We start from the raw sequence: 18,182 nt of genomic DNA on the forward strand, positions 1-18,182 counted from the left end.
AAGCTGTTTTTGTTGTGTGTGTGTGTGTTGTGTCGTGGGTTTCATGATAACGGAGATGGAATGTAAACGCACAATTTATGCAACTGAAAGAGTATGAAAATCTGACTTTTCCATGTTCGTGGAGTAAATATTTTGACACTGTTTTTTAAATATGCCAGGTAGCCGGTGTTTCGTATTTGTTTGGTCAATCAGCGTACACTGCGTCACTGATAGTTCCTATACAACTGTTTTAGACCCTACTCTGAAGTAGATCTTAGAACTAAATACATTCCTAGTTCCTGCGGTGCGAACAAAAAGTGGGAACTTTCGGCAGTAGTTCTAGAAACTAGGGCTGTCAAAAAAAAAATTGAATTTCGATAATTTTAGAATTTTCGAACATTCGAATTTTAGATGTGCGTCATGCAGCCTTATATGTGCCACAAGATGCGATGACGATGTGGGTGTCGTTGCATTTGAATGCTTTTTTTTTTTTTTTTTAGCCTCCACTGGATGTGGTGCTGCTCATTCAAAATATTGCGGAAAAAGAGAACGTCAATGTGGAGATGTTGTTGTTTAGGGCTGTCAAATTGGCTGAAAAACTAAATTTGAATTTTGTGCTAAAATATTATCAATATTCAAATTCTATTCGAATTTAAAAGGCATAATTTCTGTTAGGGGGAAAAAAGCTTTTGGCTTCTCTCCTGAGGCTACAAGAGCCATTTTCAAAAATCATCTAAAGACACATCTTTTTCGCCAGCAACTGACCAACTACTACTAACACTTACCTATTCTATTTAAAAAAACTAGCGACGTGCACTGTGCTAGACTAACCGAGACTTGTCATGGCACTTGTATGCTGCTGCACTCTTGATGGTCTGATTGCTTCTATTGTTCTCAATATTACCTGCACGTTTCTTCAAAGCAATTAAAAAACAAGACTTATCTTTGAAAAAAGTGCATAATGTTTAAAATAATGTTTATAAACCATGTATAATTAATTGCGTTGCTTAAACAATCGCAGAGAGTAGCCTACTTTTTTTCATTTAAAAACATAAGATGCAGTGGGGTGCAGAAAAACCGCCATAAAGTCTGGAGCAGTGTTGAGTGTAACGCGTTAATAAGTTAAAATTACTTTATTAAATGATTTATCCGGGATTACTGTTCATTTTTAGGTAATTTAATTAGTTACTTATAAAGTACTTGCGTTACATACAGTAAATAATTTCAACAGTTCTAAAATCAATATTGAATTTGAAATCTAAATGTACCGTCTAAAGATAAAATTGAATGCAGTGGCTTGAGTAACTAAGTTACTTTTCAGACAGAGTCATTAGTAAAGTAATTTAAATACAATATTGATGAAGTAATTGGTAACTGTAATTAATTACTTTTTAAAAGTAACTTTCTCGAGACGTTTTTTACAAGTTGAACATTAATTTTACATGGCTTTCTAAACATGCAGCTCTCTTATGCGAGACCCGAGTGCAACGGTGATAGATGTCCCTATAGAAAATGCGATATGTGTTCTGTGTGAATGGCTTGGTTCCAGTTTTGAGGTAAACACCAACATCTCCGCATTGATGTTCTCTTTTTCCGCAATATTTTGAATTAGCAGCGCTGTATCCAGTGGGTTCAACTGGATAGGCTAAAAAAAAAAGCATTCAAATGCAACGACACCTACATCATCGCATCTTGTGTGCCACAAATAAGGCTGCATGATGCACATCTAAAATTCAAATGCAGCGTTTTTGCATTGGAATGTGGTACAACAGTCCATAGTTTAAATTCTACGAATATTCAAAATTGTTTTTTTTTTTTTTTTTTGGACAGCCCTAATGTTTACCTCAAAACTGGAACCAAGCCGTTCACATACAATGCATATTATCGCATTTTCTGTAGGGACATCTATCACCGTTGCACAAGAGAGCCGCATGTTTAGAAAGCCATGCAAAATTAATGTTCAACTTTTAAAAAACATGTCTCGAGACTTTATGGCGGTTTTTCTGCATCTCATGTTTTTAAATGAAAAAAGTAGGCTACTCTTTGTGATTGGTTTTCGCTCCTTAGTATTAAGCTACACAATGCTTGTTGTTTCTAATTGTTGAAGAAACCAAAAGCTTTTTTCCCCCAAACAGAAATTATGCCTTTTAAATTCAAATTTAATTTGAATATTGATAATATTTTAGTACAACATTAGAATTTAGTTTTTCAGCCAATTTGACAGCTCTACTAGCAACCATTAAAAGGTTCCTCCGGTGCGAAAGCCCCTATTATCTTATATTTCGTGCTGTCAAACGATTAATTGTATAAACATAAATAAATAGACATAAATATACACAGTACACGCACATTATTTTAACAAAAACTTATTCTGGATGCTATTAATCGCAATTAATTGTTTGACATCACTAACTTTGTGATCAACAAACAAACAAAAATTAGGGCTGCACGATAAATCGCATGTGATTGTCATGCGCAACTTGTCAGTAAAGCCGGTTCTGTGATCTCCATCATGTGCTTTCAGATGGAGTGGCATTTAGCCTAATACACAGAGCCGTAGATCACTGACAAGCATTTGATTATGAACACGATATCACGAAGCTTGCTAAGTGTTTTTATTAATGCCATTAATGTTTTTGTTATATACAGCGTATAGCACTAGTCAAGTAAATGAATATAACATGGCAAAGATCAATGCACGTTTGGAAGTTTAATGTAAGGGAAATGTCATTTTGGTCTAATGTGATGTTGTTGTTCTTGTTCATGATGAAATTTTCTTTTATTGTTGTAATTAATTTAAAGCATTAACAAGATAACCTGTTGAATTAATTTTGGGGGTGGTGACTGATTGAATGTAGGCTATTTTTAGTCCAGTGCCTGTATATAAGATTAGTATTGACCTAGTTCAGAGGCTGTCTTTGTGTATTTTCAACAGTTTCAATATGAAAAATAACTTTTATATTGATTCAATGGATTTATTGCATTTTGCAATATGTGCAAAGTTGCAGCGCTGAAAGCTCAATGCAAACGGAGATATCTTTTAAAATTCTAGCAGTTTAATGCCTACAAAAACGGCTTGTAGGGACTACAACGAGTTACTTCCTGGGTCCGGTACATCACAAACTCAGATAAACCCCACCCCCTGGGAACATGTAATGAAGGGGGCGAGGCCATGCTGTGCTGCTTTAGAGAAGAGGAAGAGAAAACTAGCGATGCACGTAAACATCTATTCATCTTCAACGATTCTAATGGATTCACAAATTTCAAAATCAATGTTCTAAAGCAGCAGTTCTCAATCCTGTTCCTCGTGTCCTCCTGCTCTGCATCTCTCTCTCTCTCTCTCTCTCTCTCATTCAGATCATCAGCTCAGTGAATACACTTATTCTCACATAGCTATGAGAAGCGTTATGTACATGTGTGCGGTTGCCGTACTGTATTAAGGCTTTAAGCTAACAGAAGCATTTACAAATAGCGTATCTAAAAGTATGAGACAACAGCAAACAAACATACCATTAAGAGCTGTACTTGCACAGGTTCTGCACAATCCTCTTCACTAATATCATATGCGTCTCAATCAAGCTCAAATTGATAAGAAATATAGACGCCATTGTTTACAATACAAGCGAAGCACATGCCGCTGAGGTGAGGGGCGGGACGTTTAGATGCGCACTTGGCGGTTTAGCGAGTCGCAACACACTGGGGCACCTAACCAATCACGTATTTCCGAGGGAGGGGCTTCATAAAAGCGGGAAATGATCAGCTCGTTTATCAGACAAGGGACAGAGCGGTGTGAAATAAAGGTAAATTATATGAAAGTAATGCATTAACACATGTTATACTGCACCCCATAAACACAATCAAGCCTAGAAAAAAGTCAACCACCCCTTTAAAGGAAAATAACGAAACACCGCTGTGTTGCTCGGAGACACAAAACAGTTCTACTGTGGCTTTGATTGGAGCTATTTTCATCAACGAAATTGAGCAAAACAGTCAATATTGTGTCTAAAATGTAAATCACTTAATTTTAACTTCTTGTTTATTGAACTACTATTGTATAAAATCACATTGCAATCGTTTGAAACATTTTGGTCATGCAATGTTGCGTACCTAAATAATATTATAAATTTCTTATTTTTTACTACCGCAGTATGCGTCTCTAAGTTTCTGTCAGTGCTGTTGCGCTCATTTGTTTTGATTTCTGCACGAGTTTCTCACTCACTCATGAGGCTGCGCAAGCCTCATCTGCCACGACATAAATACGTTATCAGTCGCCGTAAGTGTGTTGTCAAAACAGATCAGCTCGGAATCGGCAGTGGAAAATTGTCTAAATCCGGTCTCATCGGTGCATCTCTACTTATTATACATGTATTCTTTATTTATTTATTTACAAACAACTTATCGTTTTTATATTTATATATTATGCTTTTTTTCAGTTTAGTGTCTGTTATGTGGTATTATCTTTCAGCTTTATTTAATTTTTTTTTATTAACAACTTTGAGATTATTATTAAATTGTTATTTATTTATTTTTACTTAGCAGTTCCTATTTGGCAATTCTTATTATATTATATTATATTACATTATTACAATTTAGTGGCTCTTTTGTTATATCTTATTATTTTATTTATTTATTTACAAACAACTTAGTCAAGTCTGCTTTATTGTCAATTCTTCCACATGTACAGCACATACATACAGAGAATTGAAATTGTGTTACTCTCAGACCCTTGGTGCATACAGTTAACATTAAACACGTTCAGATACAGATAAATACAGTTTAAACATATGTACATACAACTATACAAATATACAAATGAGGATATTGTAGAAAAAAATAAGAATTAGATAGATAAAGTGGCATAAGGCGCCTGGCAGATAGAGCGCAAAACCAGTTAAATAAAAACAACACTGTAGATATATTTGTAGTGCAAAAGAGCTTATCAGTCTGAGGACATTGTAGAAAAATAAAAAAAAGAGATAAAGTGCATAAGGCACATGGCAGAATAGATGGAGTGCAAACCAGTTGAATGTACAAAAACAAAACTGTGCAGATTTGTTTTGTTTTGTTATGAGTGTAGTGCAAGAAGAGCTTATCAGTCTGTTAAAGTGACTGTTCGGATAGTTTTTGTCAAACTATCCGAAGAGGTAATTTGCAGTCAATGTTGGATGGGTAGTGATCAGCCAATACTGCACAAGTGACAGGTGCCGGTCACAGTTTGTTTATCGTGGGGGGGGGGTCGGGGTCACAGAGTCAGAGTTCCTAGTGTGTTGCTGTGTTAAATGGGGGTGAAAGAGGGGAGGGGGGGCAAGGACGGGAGAGAGTTCAGCTTCCTGACAGCCTGATGTATGAAGCTGTCCTTCAGTCTGCTGGTCCTCGCCTGGAGACTCCGCAGTCTCCTCCCTGATGGCAGCAGACTGAAGAAGCTGTGTGTTGGGTGGGTGGGATCACCTGCAATGCGGAGGTCTCTGCGGGTGAGACGGGTGCTGTAGATGTCCTGGAGGGAGGGGAGAGAGACACCAACGATCTTCTCAGCTGCTCTCACTATGCGTTGAAGTGACTTGTGGCAGGATGCGTTGCAAGCGCCATACCACACAGTGATGCAGCTGGTTAGGATGCTCTCGATGGTGCCTCTGTAGAAGGTGCACATGATGGGGGCCGGGGCTCTGGCTCTTCTGAGTTTGCGGAGGAAGTAGAGACGCTGCTGTGCTTTCTTGGCCAGTGCTACAGTGTTGTTAGTCCAGGAGAGGTCCTCTGTGATGTGCACACCCAGGAACTTGGTGCTGCTCACTCTCTCCACATTCGCACCGTTGATGGTCAGAGGGGCATGCTGAGTGTGTACTCTCCTGAAGTCAACAACAATCTCCTTCGTCGTCTTCACGTTCAGAGAGAGATTGTTGTCACTGCACCACCCGGCCAGGTGGCTCATCGCGCTACTGTAGTTTGTCTCATCTCTGTTGCTGATGAGACCCACCACAGTCGTGTCATCCGCAAACTTAATGAAAATGTTGGAGTTGTGTGATGGTGTGCAGTCGTGGGTCAGCAGAGTGAAGAGGAGGGGGCTCAGCACACATCCTTGGGGGGCCCCAGTGTTCAGTGTGATGGTGCTGGATGTGTTACTGCCGACCCGTACTGCTTGAGGTCTCCCGGTCAGGAAGTCCAACAGCCAGTTGCACAGAGAGGTGTTGAGCCCCAGCTGGGCCAGTTTGTGAGTGAGCTGTTGAGGGATGATTGTGTTGAATGCTGAACTGAAATCTATGAACAGCATCCTGACATATGAGTCTTTTTTTCTCCAGATGTGTGAGGGCTGGGTAGAGGGCAGTGGTGATGGCATCATCGGTCGAGCGGTTGGACCTATATGCAAACTGGAAGGGGTCCAGGGAGGGGGGAGGACAGACTTGATGTGGTAGTTTTTATATATAATATTAATATAATATGAGATTATAATATATTATTTTGTTAATTTTATTTACTTGTTTATTTTTTTCATCTTAGCAGTTCTTATATCTATTACATTAATATATTATGTTATAATATAATTTCACTTCAGTAAATGTTTCAGTAAATATTTTAGTTTCCGTAACTGCGTAACTTATTTTTCTAGAATGCAAGTACATTTTTTTAAGAAGCTGCATTCAAAATCCATTTGCCTCAAAAATCTATCAGTTTAAATTTGGTCATGAGGCTTCTGGCTCCATCTTGTATGATTTGACTTCCTTCCTCCCTAGTCGTCCACCCCCATCTCTTCCTTTTCCACCTTGTCTGCCATTCTTTCTTTTGTCTATATACTCTGCTCTCTCTTCTCCTCCATCCCCCCCGATGATACTCCCTCCCCTCCTCTCTAACGTTGTTGTCTCCGGCCTGGGTCTTGTGTTGCCGTCTGATATTCCGCCTCTAATTGTTCCGTCGAGCGGCTTAATCTCATTTAATCTGTGCGGCGTTGCTCTCACGTGCATCAGCCAGAGCGCACTCCCTCCCTCTAATAGCCTATCGGGTTGCCCCGCTCTGTCCGCACCCTCTGGAAGATGGGGAGGGTGGGCGTCCGCTTTGCGTGGGTGGTAATTGCTTTAGGGACCTACTGCTGCTTGGCAGAGTCGACCCTGATCCAACTCTGGCTCCATCACTGATGCTCTCTGCTCTTGTTTAGCGGCCGAGGTTGTGTTGCGCTGTGTGTAGACGTGTGGATGACTAACATTTAGCACGTACTACGCACCAGTACGCTCGCACATGTTACGCTGAGGTCCTAGATGTTCAGTTCTGTGTATTAGAGCTGTTATGCAGCGTGTTCATTTCTGACTTGCTTTATTTCTTTTTTTTGCAGTACTATGAGATGTCCTATGGGCTTAACATCGAAATGCACAAGCAGGTGAGTTAGTCTAATCTGACGAATTGCACACATCCCCGAGAGGCAGTTTACACGCTCAGATTTTCATCTTCATCACTTTTGCTCAACATTATTGAATGCTGGTGCTTTAGTTGGGACTGGCTCTACACAGAAGTGTCATTTGGGTACCAAACTATGCCTTAACAATTCATGAAAATTGGTTTATTCATGGCTAGCTTTTTGACTACACTTTCTAGGCCATGATAGCTGGGATATTTGATTGACTGGTCCTAAAAACAGTAAAATATGATATAAGTATATGCTAAATATATAATATTAGTGGTATTATATATAATATATAAGTGGTATTTTTTATATAAATATATATATATATATATATATAAAATATTAGTGCTGTCGAATGATTAATCATGATTAATCGCATCGAAAATAAGTTTTTGTTTACATTATATATGTATGTGTATTGTTCATTTATGTATATATAAATACACATACATACAGTATATATTTATTTATATTTATAAAATTCAGTTTAAAACACCGTTAATGTTTCTGTCTGTTTTTTCTTGACATGAAGTACATTTATTCAGTCGCAGAACGTCTTTACGATCACATCAATCCCGAGACGTTTCAGACGCGTTTTGATAGCTTGTATCAATTCTTATTATAGCGTGAAATAAAGTACTTTCATGCAATGTCGTGGTCAGTTAAGGCATGAAGTTACCAAAAAGCCGAAGTTAAAGCTGCCCTAAAACTATGCGTGCATGTAATAGTCTCTTGTATATGAGTTACGTTAAGAACATGTCTCAAATTAAATGGTTTTTAAAACTGTCCTGGAGCAGCCCAACACTGTCTCAACTCGTCAGCTCATTCATAGAGACTGAAATGGGTCAGAAAAGGTGATGAGAGTTGAAAGAAAATACTATGCATATCAGATCCGCGTCACGTTCAGCAGCAGCAGCGCTTAAAGAAATAGCAGCCAAAATGACCTAATAACCAGCTGCTGTGATGTCTGTTCATCAAGAACAAAAGAAAAAAGAGGAAATCAATAACTTTTTATATAGTTGTAAGTATTTATCTGTATTTAGTTTAGAATTTAGTGTTTCATAACTTTATTCAATTTCTGTATATTTCTGCTGAGGGGCACAGTTAGATAAATATGACGTTTATTATAATGGGTTTATGTGAAGATTATTTTAAGTTCACTTAAATTAGAAGTTATTTTTAAAGTCTAATGTTAAAATTGATGGCTCTTAATTATAATGTAATGTTTAATGGCTATAGTCAATGGTTAAATATTAAGGGGAATTTTTTTATTTTTTTTTATAGGGAAATCAGTATTAATTGGTATCAGTGATATTGGCCTCCAGTCATTAAAAAAGACGCCATTAAACAAATATTAAAAATATGTTGTTTGTACATTAATTTGAAGATTGAATGTTAAATTATTGCAATATAAATGTATATTTAAAAACTTTAATGTTAGGTGGGATTAATTTTTTCAGAAAAAATGTACGATTAATTAGTTATTTTTTTTAATCGATTGACAGCACTAATATAAATATTTAACATAAACATAACATATTTTTCTTAAATATAAACATGCAACTGTATATATATTGTGTGTATGTATATATATATATATATATATATATATTTATATTTATTAAATTTAAGTCCATAGGAAGTAATCTTTTTTTCACCTGTTTTGCCTTTTTGCTTGGCATATCACTTTTTATCTTTTTTTTAAGGTAAATAAGAACATATTTATTGTATTAATTTTTAGCAAAAATATTTGTGCACATACACACACATTTATTCATTCATTCATTTGTGTATATAAACATAATAAATGTATAGTAAATAATATATGTATTTTTATATATACACACACTTTATTTATTTTATTCATCAAAGAATCTTGGAAACAATATAGTATATAGTCCTATATATCTTTAATCAGTAATGTGTTAAAATTATTCATAAGCTTTCCTAAATAAATTTTTAAAAATAAATCAAATAAAACTACTAAAAACAAAAAGCTCAAAATTCTTTACTAAACAAAAGATACAATTTTATTTTTTTAAAGTAAACAGTTCTTCTGATATTTTTCTATACATCAGAGAATCCTTTAAAAAAAACAACACATTTTTATCATGGTTTCCACAAAAAATATCAACAAATGTTGCTTGAGCACTAAATCAGCATATTAGAATGATTTCTGAAGGATCATGTGACACTGAAGACTCCGCTTTGATCACAGGAATAAATTATATTATAACAGTAAAATGCAAAACACTTATTTTAAATTGTAATAATAATATTACTGTTCCTAATCAACTGTTCTACTCTATACACACATTTTATATATATATTAATACAAACATGCCCTTTATATATAAACAAGTATATTTGAATGATGAAGTGATTGAAATTGCTTAATTTTCCACAAAATGTGGAATGCAGCAATAAGTGTTGCTCTTTATGACCGTGTAATGTCTATAGTGTGATCTGTATATGGCAGAGAGTTAGTTAGACTGACAGACTGCACATGGAAATCTAGGCACGCGCCATTGCCGCTGCTGCAGCCAGTCTCACGAGCACAATTCATCAGTCCCTGCCCCTTTATGTGACACGGGTGAAATATGTTTTTAAAAAGTCAGCCAGGCACGGAAGAGTGTGTGCGAGACAGAAATACAGGGCATGAATGCAAAGAATAAAGCATGCCAGTGTTTGGTATGAAGTCATTTCTGTCTCGCTCTCTCTCTCCTGCATGCTGTATGAAGTGTCAGCATGGCAGGCTATTGAAACAAGGTTATTGTTGCCTCTCTCTTTGTCCCACTACATGTTTCTCTCCATTTTTTTTTTCCCCCTCAGGCTCTTGCAGGCATATTTTAGGACTCTGAAAAATCACGTTTTCCTGATATGAGCTTTCTCTTCATTTCTTTGTCCTTTTTATTGTTGCTAATATGTTAAATAAATGAACTAAATATGTTTATAATAAGCTTTTATTTTTTTATAATTCATTATTACTATTATTAATTACTATTATATCATTATGTACTTAGACAAGTAGGTATGTTTATATTTTTGCAACTGAGCGTCTGTACGGATTTGTGATGACTTTAAAAAGGAAGACTTTGCAGAACAGAAGTGTGTGTGTGTTTGTTTCTCCCTGCAGGCGGAGATCGTGAAGAGATTAAATGGGATCTGTGCTCAAGTCTTGCCTTACCTGTCTCAAGAGGTACAAAGAGAGATAGCAGCGTTACCTAAACATGTAGTTTATAGCATTACACCTCATCTTAAAGTTAGTCTGATTTGTCATCATATTCATGATATTGTGTATTTATGCATACATAACTGATTTGAACAGGCTAGGGATGTAAAGATTTCACTATTAAATCTATGGGTTCAGTGCATTAGTTTGGAGGGCAAGTATTTATAGAATAAATGCATGATTATGTTTGCATACTGATAGTAATGTGAATGTGGGAACATACTGTACAAGATGCGATTGTGGTTTTTTTGTGTGTGTGTCTGTGTGTCTTTTTCAGCACCAGCAGCAGGTTCTGGGGGCGATGGAGAGAGCCAAACAGGTCACCCCACCAGAGATGAACTCCATCATACGGGTAAAGTGTGTGTGTGTGTGTGTGTGAGAGTGTGTGGCTCATACACAGGTTTATACAGTAGGCTATGTTTATGGAAATGCATCTGCATTGGATGATGGCAGTCTAATTATCTATAAAGAAATGCATTATTAACTTTTTGTGCATTGTTGCTGTAGGGATTGTTTAATGGTAATTAAAATGGTAAATGGTATTATTTAAATTTGTTAATTCTGTCTCTTTTAAATTTCAGTTTCAATTTGACGCTTTATTGGCATGACAAAAACTGTACATTTATATTGTGAAAACATTTTCAGCATTTGCTTTGTACATTTGAAAATAATGCAAAATAAATATAATACAATGCAAAAACAAGTAGTACTACCCATAAAATATCAGAAATTCTAAAATAAAATAACGAATAGAATAAGGTTACGAGAAGCCATACAATTTAATTATTTTATATGATTAAATACAACAGAAAATGCTCAAATAACAGCTTTTATTAAATAGCACCAATATAATTCAAAAAGTACCAATGTTCAATAAATAACTAGGGCCTATATATATTATTGTTATTATAATCTAGAATTTGCAAGTTTACAGCTTCATTGTTTATCCAGTCATACTTTAGAGCTGAAACTATGTTTTATAGTAATGTAATGAAAAGTTAACACTTTATTTTAAGGTGTCACTGTTACACGTTACATGTACTTACAATTATAATAACAATAAATTATGCATAATTACATGCAAGTAACCCTAAGACAAACCCTAACCATATAGTAAGTACATGTAGTTAATTAATTACACTGTAACAAGGGCACCTTAAAATAAAGTGTAACCGAAAGTTACTATGTACTAATAAATTATGTAGGTAACAACACTGTATGTGTCTGTTTTGTAGCAGCAGCTCCAGGCTCACCAGCTCTCTCAGCTGCAGGGGCTGGCGTTGCCCATGACCCCTCTCCCTCTCGGCCTCAGCCAACCGGCCGGCCTCTCCGCCGTCACCTCCAGCTCCGGCCTCTTCTCCCTCTCCAGCATCCTGGCCTCTCAGGCCCAGCTGGCCAAGGAGGATAAGAGCACACGCGAGACCTCCGAAAGCCACCGTGAGGAAGACGGAGACAAGTCCGACTAGTCGCCCGCCAAACCCGTTCCTTCATCCGATCATCCTCCAGAGCTCCACGTAGAGCAGAGGCACTTGTTCCCCTGTTTTTTTTCACCTTTTTTATTTTCCACTCTCCTTCCATCTTTCTATCTACCCTCTAAATTGCTACTGTGTTCACTTGCCTAATGTCATTCGTTCTGGTTCATTCCACCAGCTCTCTATATGTATTTATACCAATCCACCTTTTTATTGTGTTACGGATGCTTGATTTGATTTTATTTACACTATTTCTTGCCTGCATATGTATATATCTATATATATATTGTATATTTCTTATGCTCGTTGTGGAAATGGTCTACAAAACGGTGTGACCGTTAATGGACCATCGACCCTTCAGTAATAATTCCTCTTTGTTCCCAACCCCTCACCCCCCAACCCCCCACCGCTCACTCTCTTCCTCTTAAAATCTTTCACCTTTTAAAGCTACAATCTACAATAACTGAGTCAAAAGCACTTTGGCCCCAGGCAGTAACTCTGAGACTAAAAGCAACTTTGAATCTAAAAACTTAGCCGCGGCATAATCCATTTAGTGTTTAAAGGATTGCATCTATTCTACCTTTAAAGGGACAGTTCAAGTTAAAATGAGGATTTGTTTAATTTTTATGTCGTCCCAAAGCTGTTTGACTTAAATTCTTATGTGGAACACAAAAGGAGATATTTTTAAGAATGTTCATGCTGCTCCTTTCCATAAAATAAAAGCGAATGGTTACCACAGCCATCAAGCAAAATTTCGAACAAGTAACTTAAATTTCTTAAGATTCTCATGCAACGGCTTCAGAACACTTGGAATATAGTACAGTAAGGACCAAAAAGCAACATCAGCAAATAAAGAATCAAAAATCATATATGGAAAGTTGAAAGGGTTTGACCTTAGGGTGAGTAAATGATCTTCATGTCAGGGTAAACCTGTTTAACTTAATTTCTTGTGTACAAACACAAAAAGAGACGTTTTGAAGAATGTCCATGCTGCTCATTTCCATACAATAAAAACGGAATGGGGTCCAAAGCAGTCAAGAACAAAAATCACCATAAAAGGCTCCTAAAACTAACCCATATGCCCTCATATACTATATTCCAAGTGTTCTGAAGCTGTTTGTGTGAAATGCTTAAGAGATTTCAATTATTATTTACTGGAAATTTTGCTTGATAGGTCACCATTCACTTTCATTGTATGGAAAAGAGCAGCTTGGACATTCCTCAATGTCTCCTTTTGTGTTTCACGTAAGAAAGTCAGGTTTGGAAGGACGTGAGGTGACAGAATTTCCATTTTAGAGTGAACTATCCCTTTAAACTGCTTGAGTATTATTGAAAGAAGAGAACGTTTGTACTAGGCCCTTCAGCGTACTGTATATCTATCTACCTGTCTGCCTGATTTCTAAAGTGTTTGGAAGCTGTTGTGCTGTCTTAGACAGAGAATATTAGATGAATCCTCTGAGATGCTAGCTAACCTGCTCACCAAGTGAAAAGGAATGCTGTTTAAAAGATTTTTTCAGTCTTTTTTTATAGTAATGTCGATTGTCTACATGGTGCGAGTCGTATTGTTTTCCTTAGAAGGCAAGTTGTGAGAATAAGGTATTTGAGAAATGAGAAGCACCTTCTTGAAACATTTGTATTCGTTGTTTTGATAGCACTACAGAAACAGGAAGTATGTGAAATAATTAGTATGATTTACAACAAGCCCTCCCAACAAAGAAAAAAAAAAGAAATTTTTAGCACAATGCGTTACTTTTAAGTGGTCTTAAGGTAAAAGCTAAGATTTGCAGTTTTGAATATTGGGTCTCCCAGTGTCATGTTGTATTATGTAGTATGTGATTCTACCAAGAGGGGGCAGTAAGTCCATAGCAAGTCCACACTAACACCCTCAGGGTCACTTTAGTGTCCAATGTTGGTTTTTGCAAACATATATAAAATACTCTTCTTTTGACCCACCCAAAAATAAATAATTTGTCTAGCGTGTGTTCAGTCTGGAGTAAGGGTCAAGAAAAAGCTCAAAGATTTTTATTTTTATTTTTTTCGTATTAAAACAGTGACTTGCAAGCTATAGCAGTATTTCAGTCATTTTCATGCCAAAGTACACATCACACTTTATCCTCTCGGTTTTCTCATTTTGGTACAGTCTGAATATACAAACCAGACTTTTCACCATTTTTTTTCTTTTAGGTCTGTGTTTGTGGTTTTTTGTGGATGCTTTAGATTTGATTGGAGCAAATGTTGCTCTAATGGACACCTTCTATAACGTAGACAATAGCTGCTTCCTAATGTGTCTTAAAGGGACTTTGCACCATTTTCTTCAATTAAATGTCAAAATTAAACAGTGCCAACATAAGAAATGTCAACGAAAGGCCACTTGATGATATCGTAGTGCTTTCAAAACAAATCTGCTCGTTTTTTGTTGGAAAACGATTCTGCCAGTGTGCTTATGAAAGAAGTGCCAGGATTTATCCTCGTGGCTTGCTACATATGCTCAAATCTATTCTGTTGATATTTTTCATTTTAAAGCAAGGACAGAAATGTAGTGGTCGCTGCGTAAGCGTTAAGAGTTCAGAATCAGATCTAGCCAAATGCGAAGTGTTTTGCTATAAAGGTGGGCCGCAGGTGTACTGTACGTGTACGTTATACATAGACCTAAAGCTTTATGTACAAATGGATGCTTTTGTGTCAGTCTTCTTGAATGATACGTCTGTGTTTTAGAGGACTCTTAACTCATAAGGCACTTGAGAACAGGTTGTCGACCCTTTCTTTCTTTCTTAAACCCCTGAAAGCCGTCTCCTCCCAGAATTCATTGCTTGCCTTTTGCCATTTGTTAAAAGCATCGTAAGCATTCTGTGCTATAAGTCTTTTTGTTTGTTTTTCAACTCCTAATTTTATGTATATTGTACAACCTACAGTGCAAAAATAATTGTGTTATAGCTTCATTCCATATTAAAACAAAGTACATAAACATTTACTATACATAAATGGAAATTTCTGCAGTAAGGAAATGCTTCTGGTGCCTTACAAATAAAATCAATCAAATCAATGTAGAACATGTCAATGGTTTTATTTTGTTGTTTGTATGCGTGTGGGAATTAACATTTGAAGTTTTGAAGAAATATTTTTCTGACAATGTTTGGAATCTACCAACAGCCTTGTTGATACAAATAAACAAATAAAAACTATATATATATATCAGGGTACCCGCGGGGTCTTAAAAGCATTGAAAAAGTCTTAAATTTGATAATCTTAAATTAAGGCCTTAATAGCCTTGCATTTGGTATACAAAGTCTTGAATTTCGTTACAAAGGTCTTTTTTTTTTCCTCTCCTAGGATTAAGTTCATACCGTAACAAAATTAACTGTTACTAATGTAGGCTAATTATAAATTCATGCAGCGTAACTTTGAGTGCACCTCACGCTCCACGTCATAGCAGAAAGCGCGAAAGCGTGCGCACCCGTTACTATGCAGGGCTCGCAAAATCGCTAGCCCGACGTCCCGGGGCTATTGCGTTTTCCAGTCGGGCTACCAAAATGTATCACTCCCCTGCCCGACGGGCTACCTTAAATACAGGGCTCCCACACAATGTTCTCTCTTTTATTTAATTCAAGTAGCCTACTTGTACATAATTATTTTCTAGGGTTCGAAATTTATACAGATTTGACATTTTCCCCTCATACTTCTGTCGGAATGGGTACGAAGTTGGCATTGAATTTCATTTGAAATGGTATTAAAAAGGTCTTAAAAAGCCTTGAATTTAATTTGGAGGATCCTGGGGGTACCCTGTATGTGTGTGTATATATATATATATATATATGTATATGTATGTATGTGACCCTGGAGCACAAAAGCAGTCTTAAGTCGCTGGGGTATATTTGTAGCAATAGCCAAAAATACATTGTATGGGGCAAAATTATCCATTTTTCTTTTATGCCAAAAGTCATTAGGATATTAAGTAAAGATAATGTTCCATGAAGATATTTAGTGAGTTTCCTACCGTAAATATCTCAACTTAATTTTTGATTAGTAATATGTATTGCAAAGAACTTCATTTGGACAACTTTAAAAGCGATTTTCTCAGTATTTTGATTTTTTTGGCACCCTCAGATTCCAGATTTTCAAATAGTTGTATCTCGGCCAAATATTGTCCTATCATAACAAACCATGCATCAATGGTCTCAAACTCAGTTCCTGGAGGGCCACAGCTCTGCACAGTTTAGCTCCAACCCTAATCAAACACACCTGATCCAGCTAATCAAGCTCTTCAGGATCACTAGAAACTTCCAAGCAGGTGTGATTTGGAGCTAAACTGCAGAGCTGTGGCCTATATATATATATATATATATATATATATATATATACACACACATATATATACACATATATACACACACACATATATATACATACACATATACATATATATACACACACACACATATATACACATATACATATATATACACACACATATATACATATACACATATATATACACACACACACACGTGTATATATATATATATATATATATATATATATGTATATGTGTGTGTGTATATATGTGTGTATGTGTGTATATATATGTGTATATGTGTATATATATATGTATGTATATGTTAATATTACAACAAAATATTTATGCTTAAAATAAACATTAAATGCTATTTTTCCCCATTTCAGAACAGTATATTCATCAAGCAAGTTTAAAGGAGTTTAAATGGTTTGTATCATAATTTCATCACCATAAATAAAGAATTAATTGCCAGTAGAGTCATTATAGCACTGATCAGCATCGCTGAGAGATGACTATAACCAGATGTTTCACTAAAGTGACATCCACTAGGTGAAATGTTTGACATTTTAACACTTCAGATGAAATCCCCTCTGGATTATGTTAATTGAAAAATGACAGTCTTTGCTTCTATGTCAGTCTACAGTTTCATTTACAGAAACAGATGGATTGCTTTGCGTCCTGTTAGGAATCGTGTTTGTGCAATCCAGACATCATGATGTTTTAATCAGGGTGCTGGAAATGCTCAACCTGATTTGGTTTCATAAGCCACCGTCTCAATCATATCTAAATGTGGCAGTGTGATCTGTGGGTTTTTTCCGCGTCTCTCTGGTGCACACTCTCACACGCTCCCTCGTGATTGTGGTTTTTGAATGACAGTCTGCCCTTGTCTCTGTGTTTGCTGCTGCTGGGAAGCCACAGAGCGCCTGGCAGCTCTCTCTCTCTCTCTCTCTCTCTCTCTCTCTCTCTCTCTCTCTCTCGCTCTCTCTCTCTCTCTCTCTCTCTCTCTCTCTCTCTCTCTCTCTCTTTCTTTCTCGCTCTTTCTTTCTCGCTCGCTCTCTTTCTGTCTCAAACTCTCACAGGATTTCTCTGGATCTGAGCCCAGCGCTTAAATAAATGTGAAAGTGCCCTATTTTCTGTCAGAAGGCTGTCAGAAAGGCAGGGTTTTGTTTATTTCGCTTCACTTTCTCGCGTTTAGCACAATGGTTTAATGCTTAAAAGCTGTTGTGATCAATTTACCGAGCGGAATGAGATCAAGCCAGCTTTAAAGATTAAAATGGATCACGATATAAAATAGTTACAAGCGTACGGGTGAGCCTCACTGAGACTGATTACATTTCCAGGTTACATTTACCCCCAAATCAAAGAACAATCAAACTAAAGTCATTCAGAAAAACTTTACTGTATATAAACATTGTCACACTTTATTTTAAGGTCCAATTCTCTCTATTAACAAACCATTAACTATGACTTTTTCCTCTAAACTCCTATTTTGCTGCTTATTAATAATTAGTAAGGTAGTTAAGTTTAGGTTTTGGGTAAGAGTAGGGATGTATATTGTAATATATTGAATCAGATTTTATGTTTTCCATTTTTATTTGGACATTTCTGTTGTGTGTTTTTGTCATTTTTGGTAGTTTTTATTAGATTTTTTATTTCAGTTTTAGTTATTGTAGTACATTTAAAAAAAAATAGTTTACTAGTTTTTATTTAAAGAAATGTTTTTCATGGTTTTAATTTTAGTTTCAGTTTTATTTATAATACCCCTGATATGTATATATGTTTGTGTGTGTGTGTGTGTGTGTGTGTGTGTGTGTGTGT

The 18,182-nt window shown here is 36.2% G+C and overlaps 1 protein-coding gene across 3 annotated transcripts in view; it reads left to right on the forward strand.

The window, feature by feature from the left end:
• The window catches only part of LOC306875454 (TLE family member 5-like), a 34,440-nt gene extending 19,324 nt beyond the window's left edge, over positions 1-15,116 (forward strand). Inside the window, exons 4-8 of one of the 3 annotated variants that reach the window (XR_013784748.1) lie at positions 7,298-7,342; positions 10,503-10,565; positions 10,876-10,950; positions 11,834-12,832; positions 13,174-15,115. Coding sequence is in view for 2 of the 3 variants with exons in the window: in XM_079426024.1 (XP_079282150.1) it covers positions 7,298-7,342; positions 10,503-10,565; positions 10,876-10,950; positions 11,834-12,064 (414 nt within the window). In the remaining variant the exon portion in view is untranslated. Of the gene's footprint in view, positions 1-7,297; positions 7,343-10,502; positions 10,566-10,875; positions 10,951-11,833 lie in introns of all 3 variants that reach the window. The other 2 variants (XM_079426024.1, XM_079426025.1) reach the window with 2 other exon arrangements.
• Positions 15,117-18,182: the final 3,066 nt, after the last annotated feature.

This window comes from Barbus barbus (genome assembly GCF_936440315.1).
Source record: "Barbus barbus genome assembly, chromosome: 9".
NCBI lineage: Eukaryota > Metazoa > Chordata > Actinopteri > Cypriniformes > Cyprinidae > Barbus > Barbus barbus.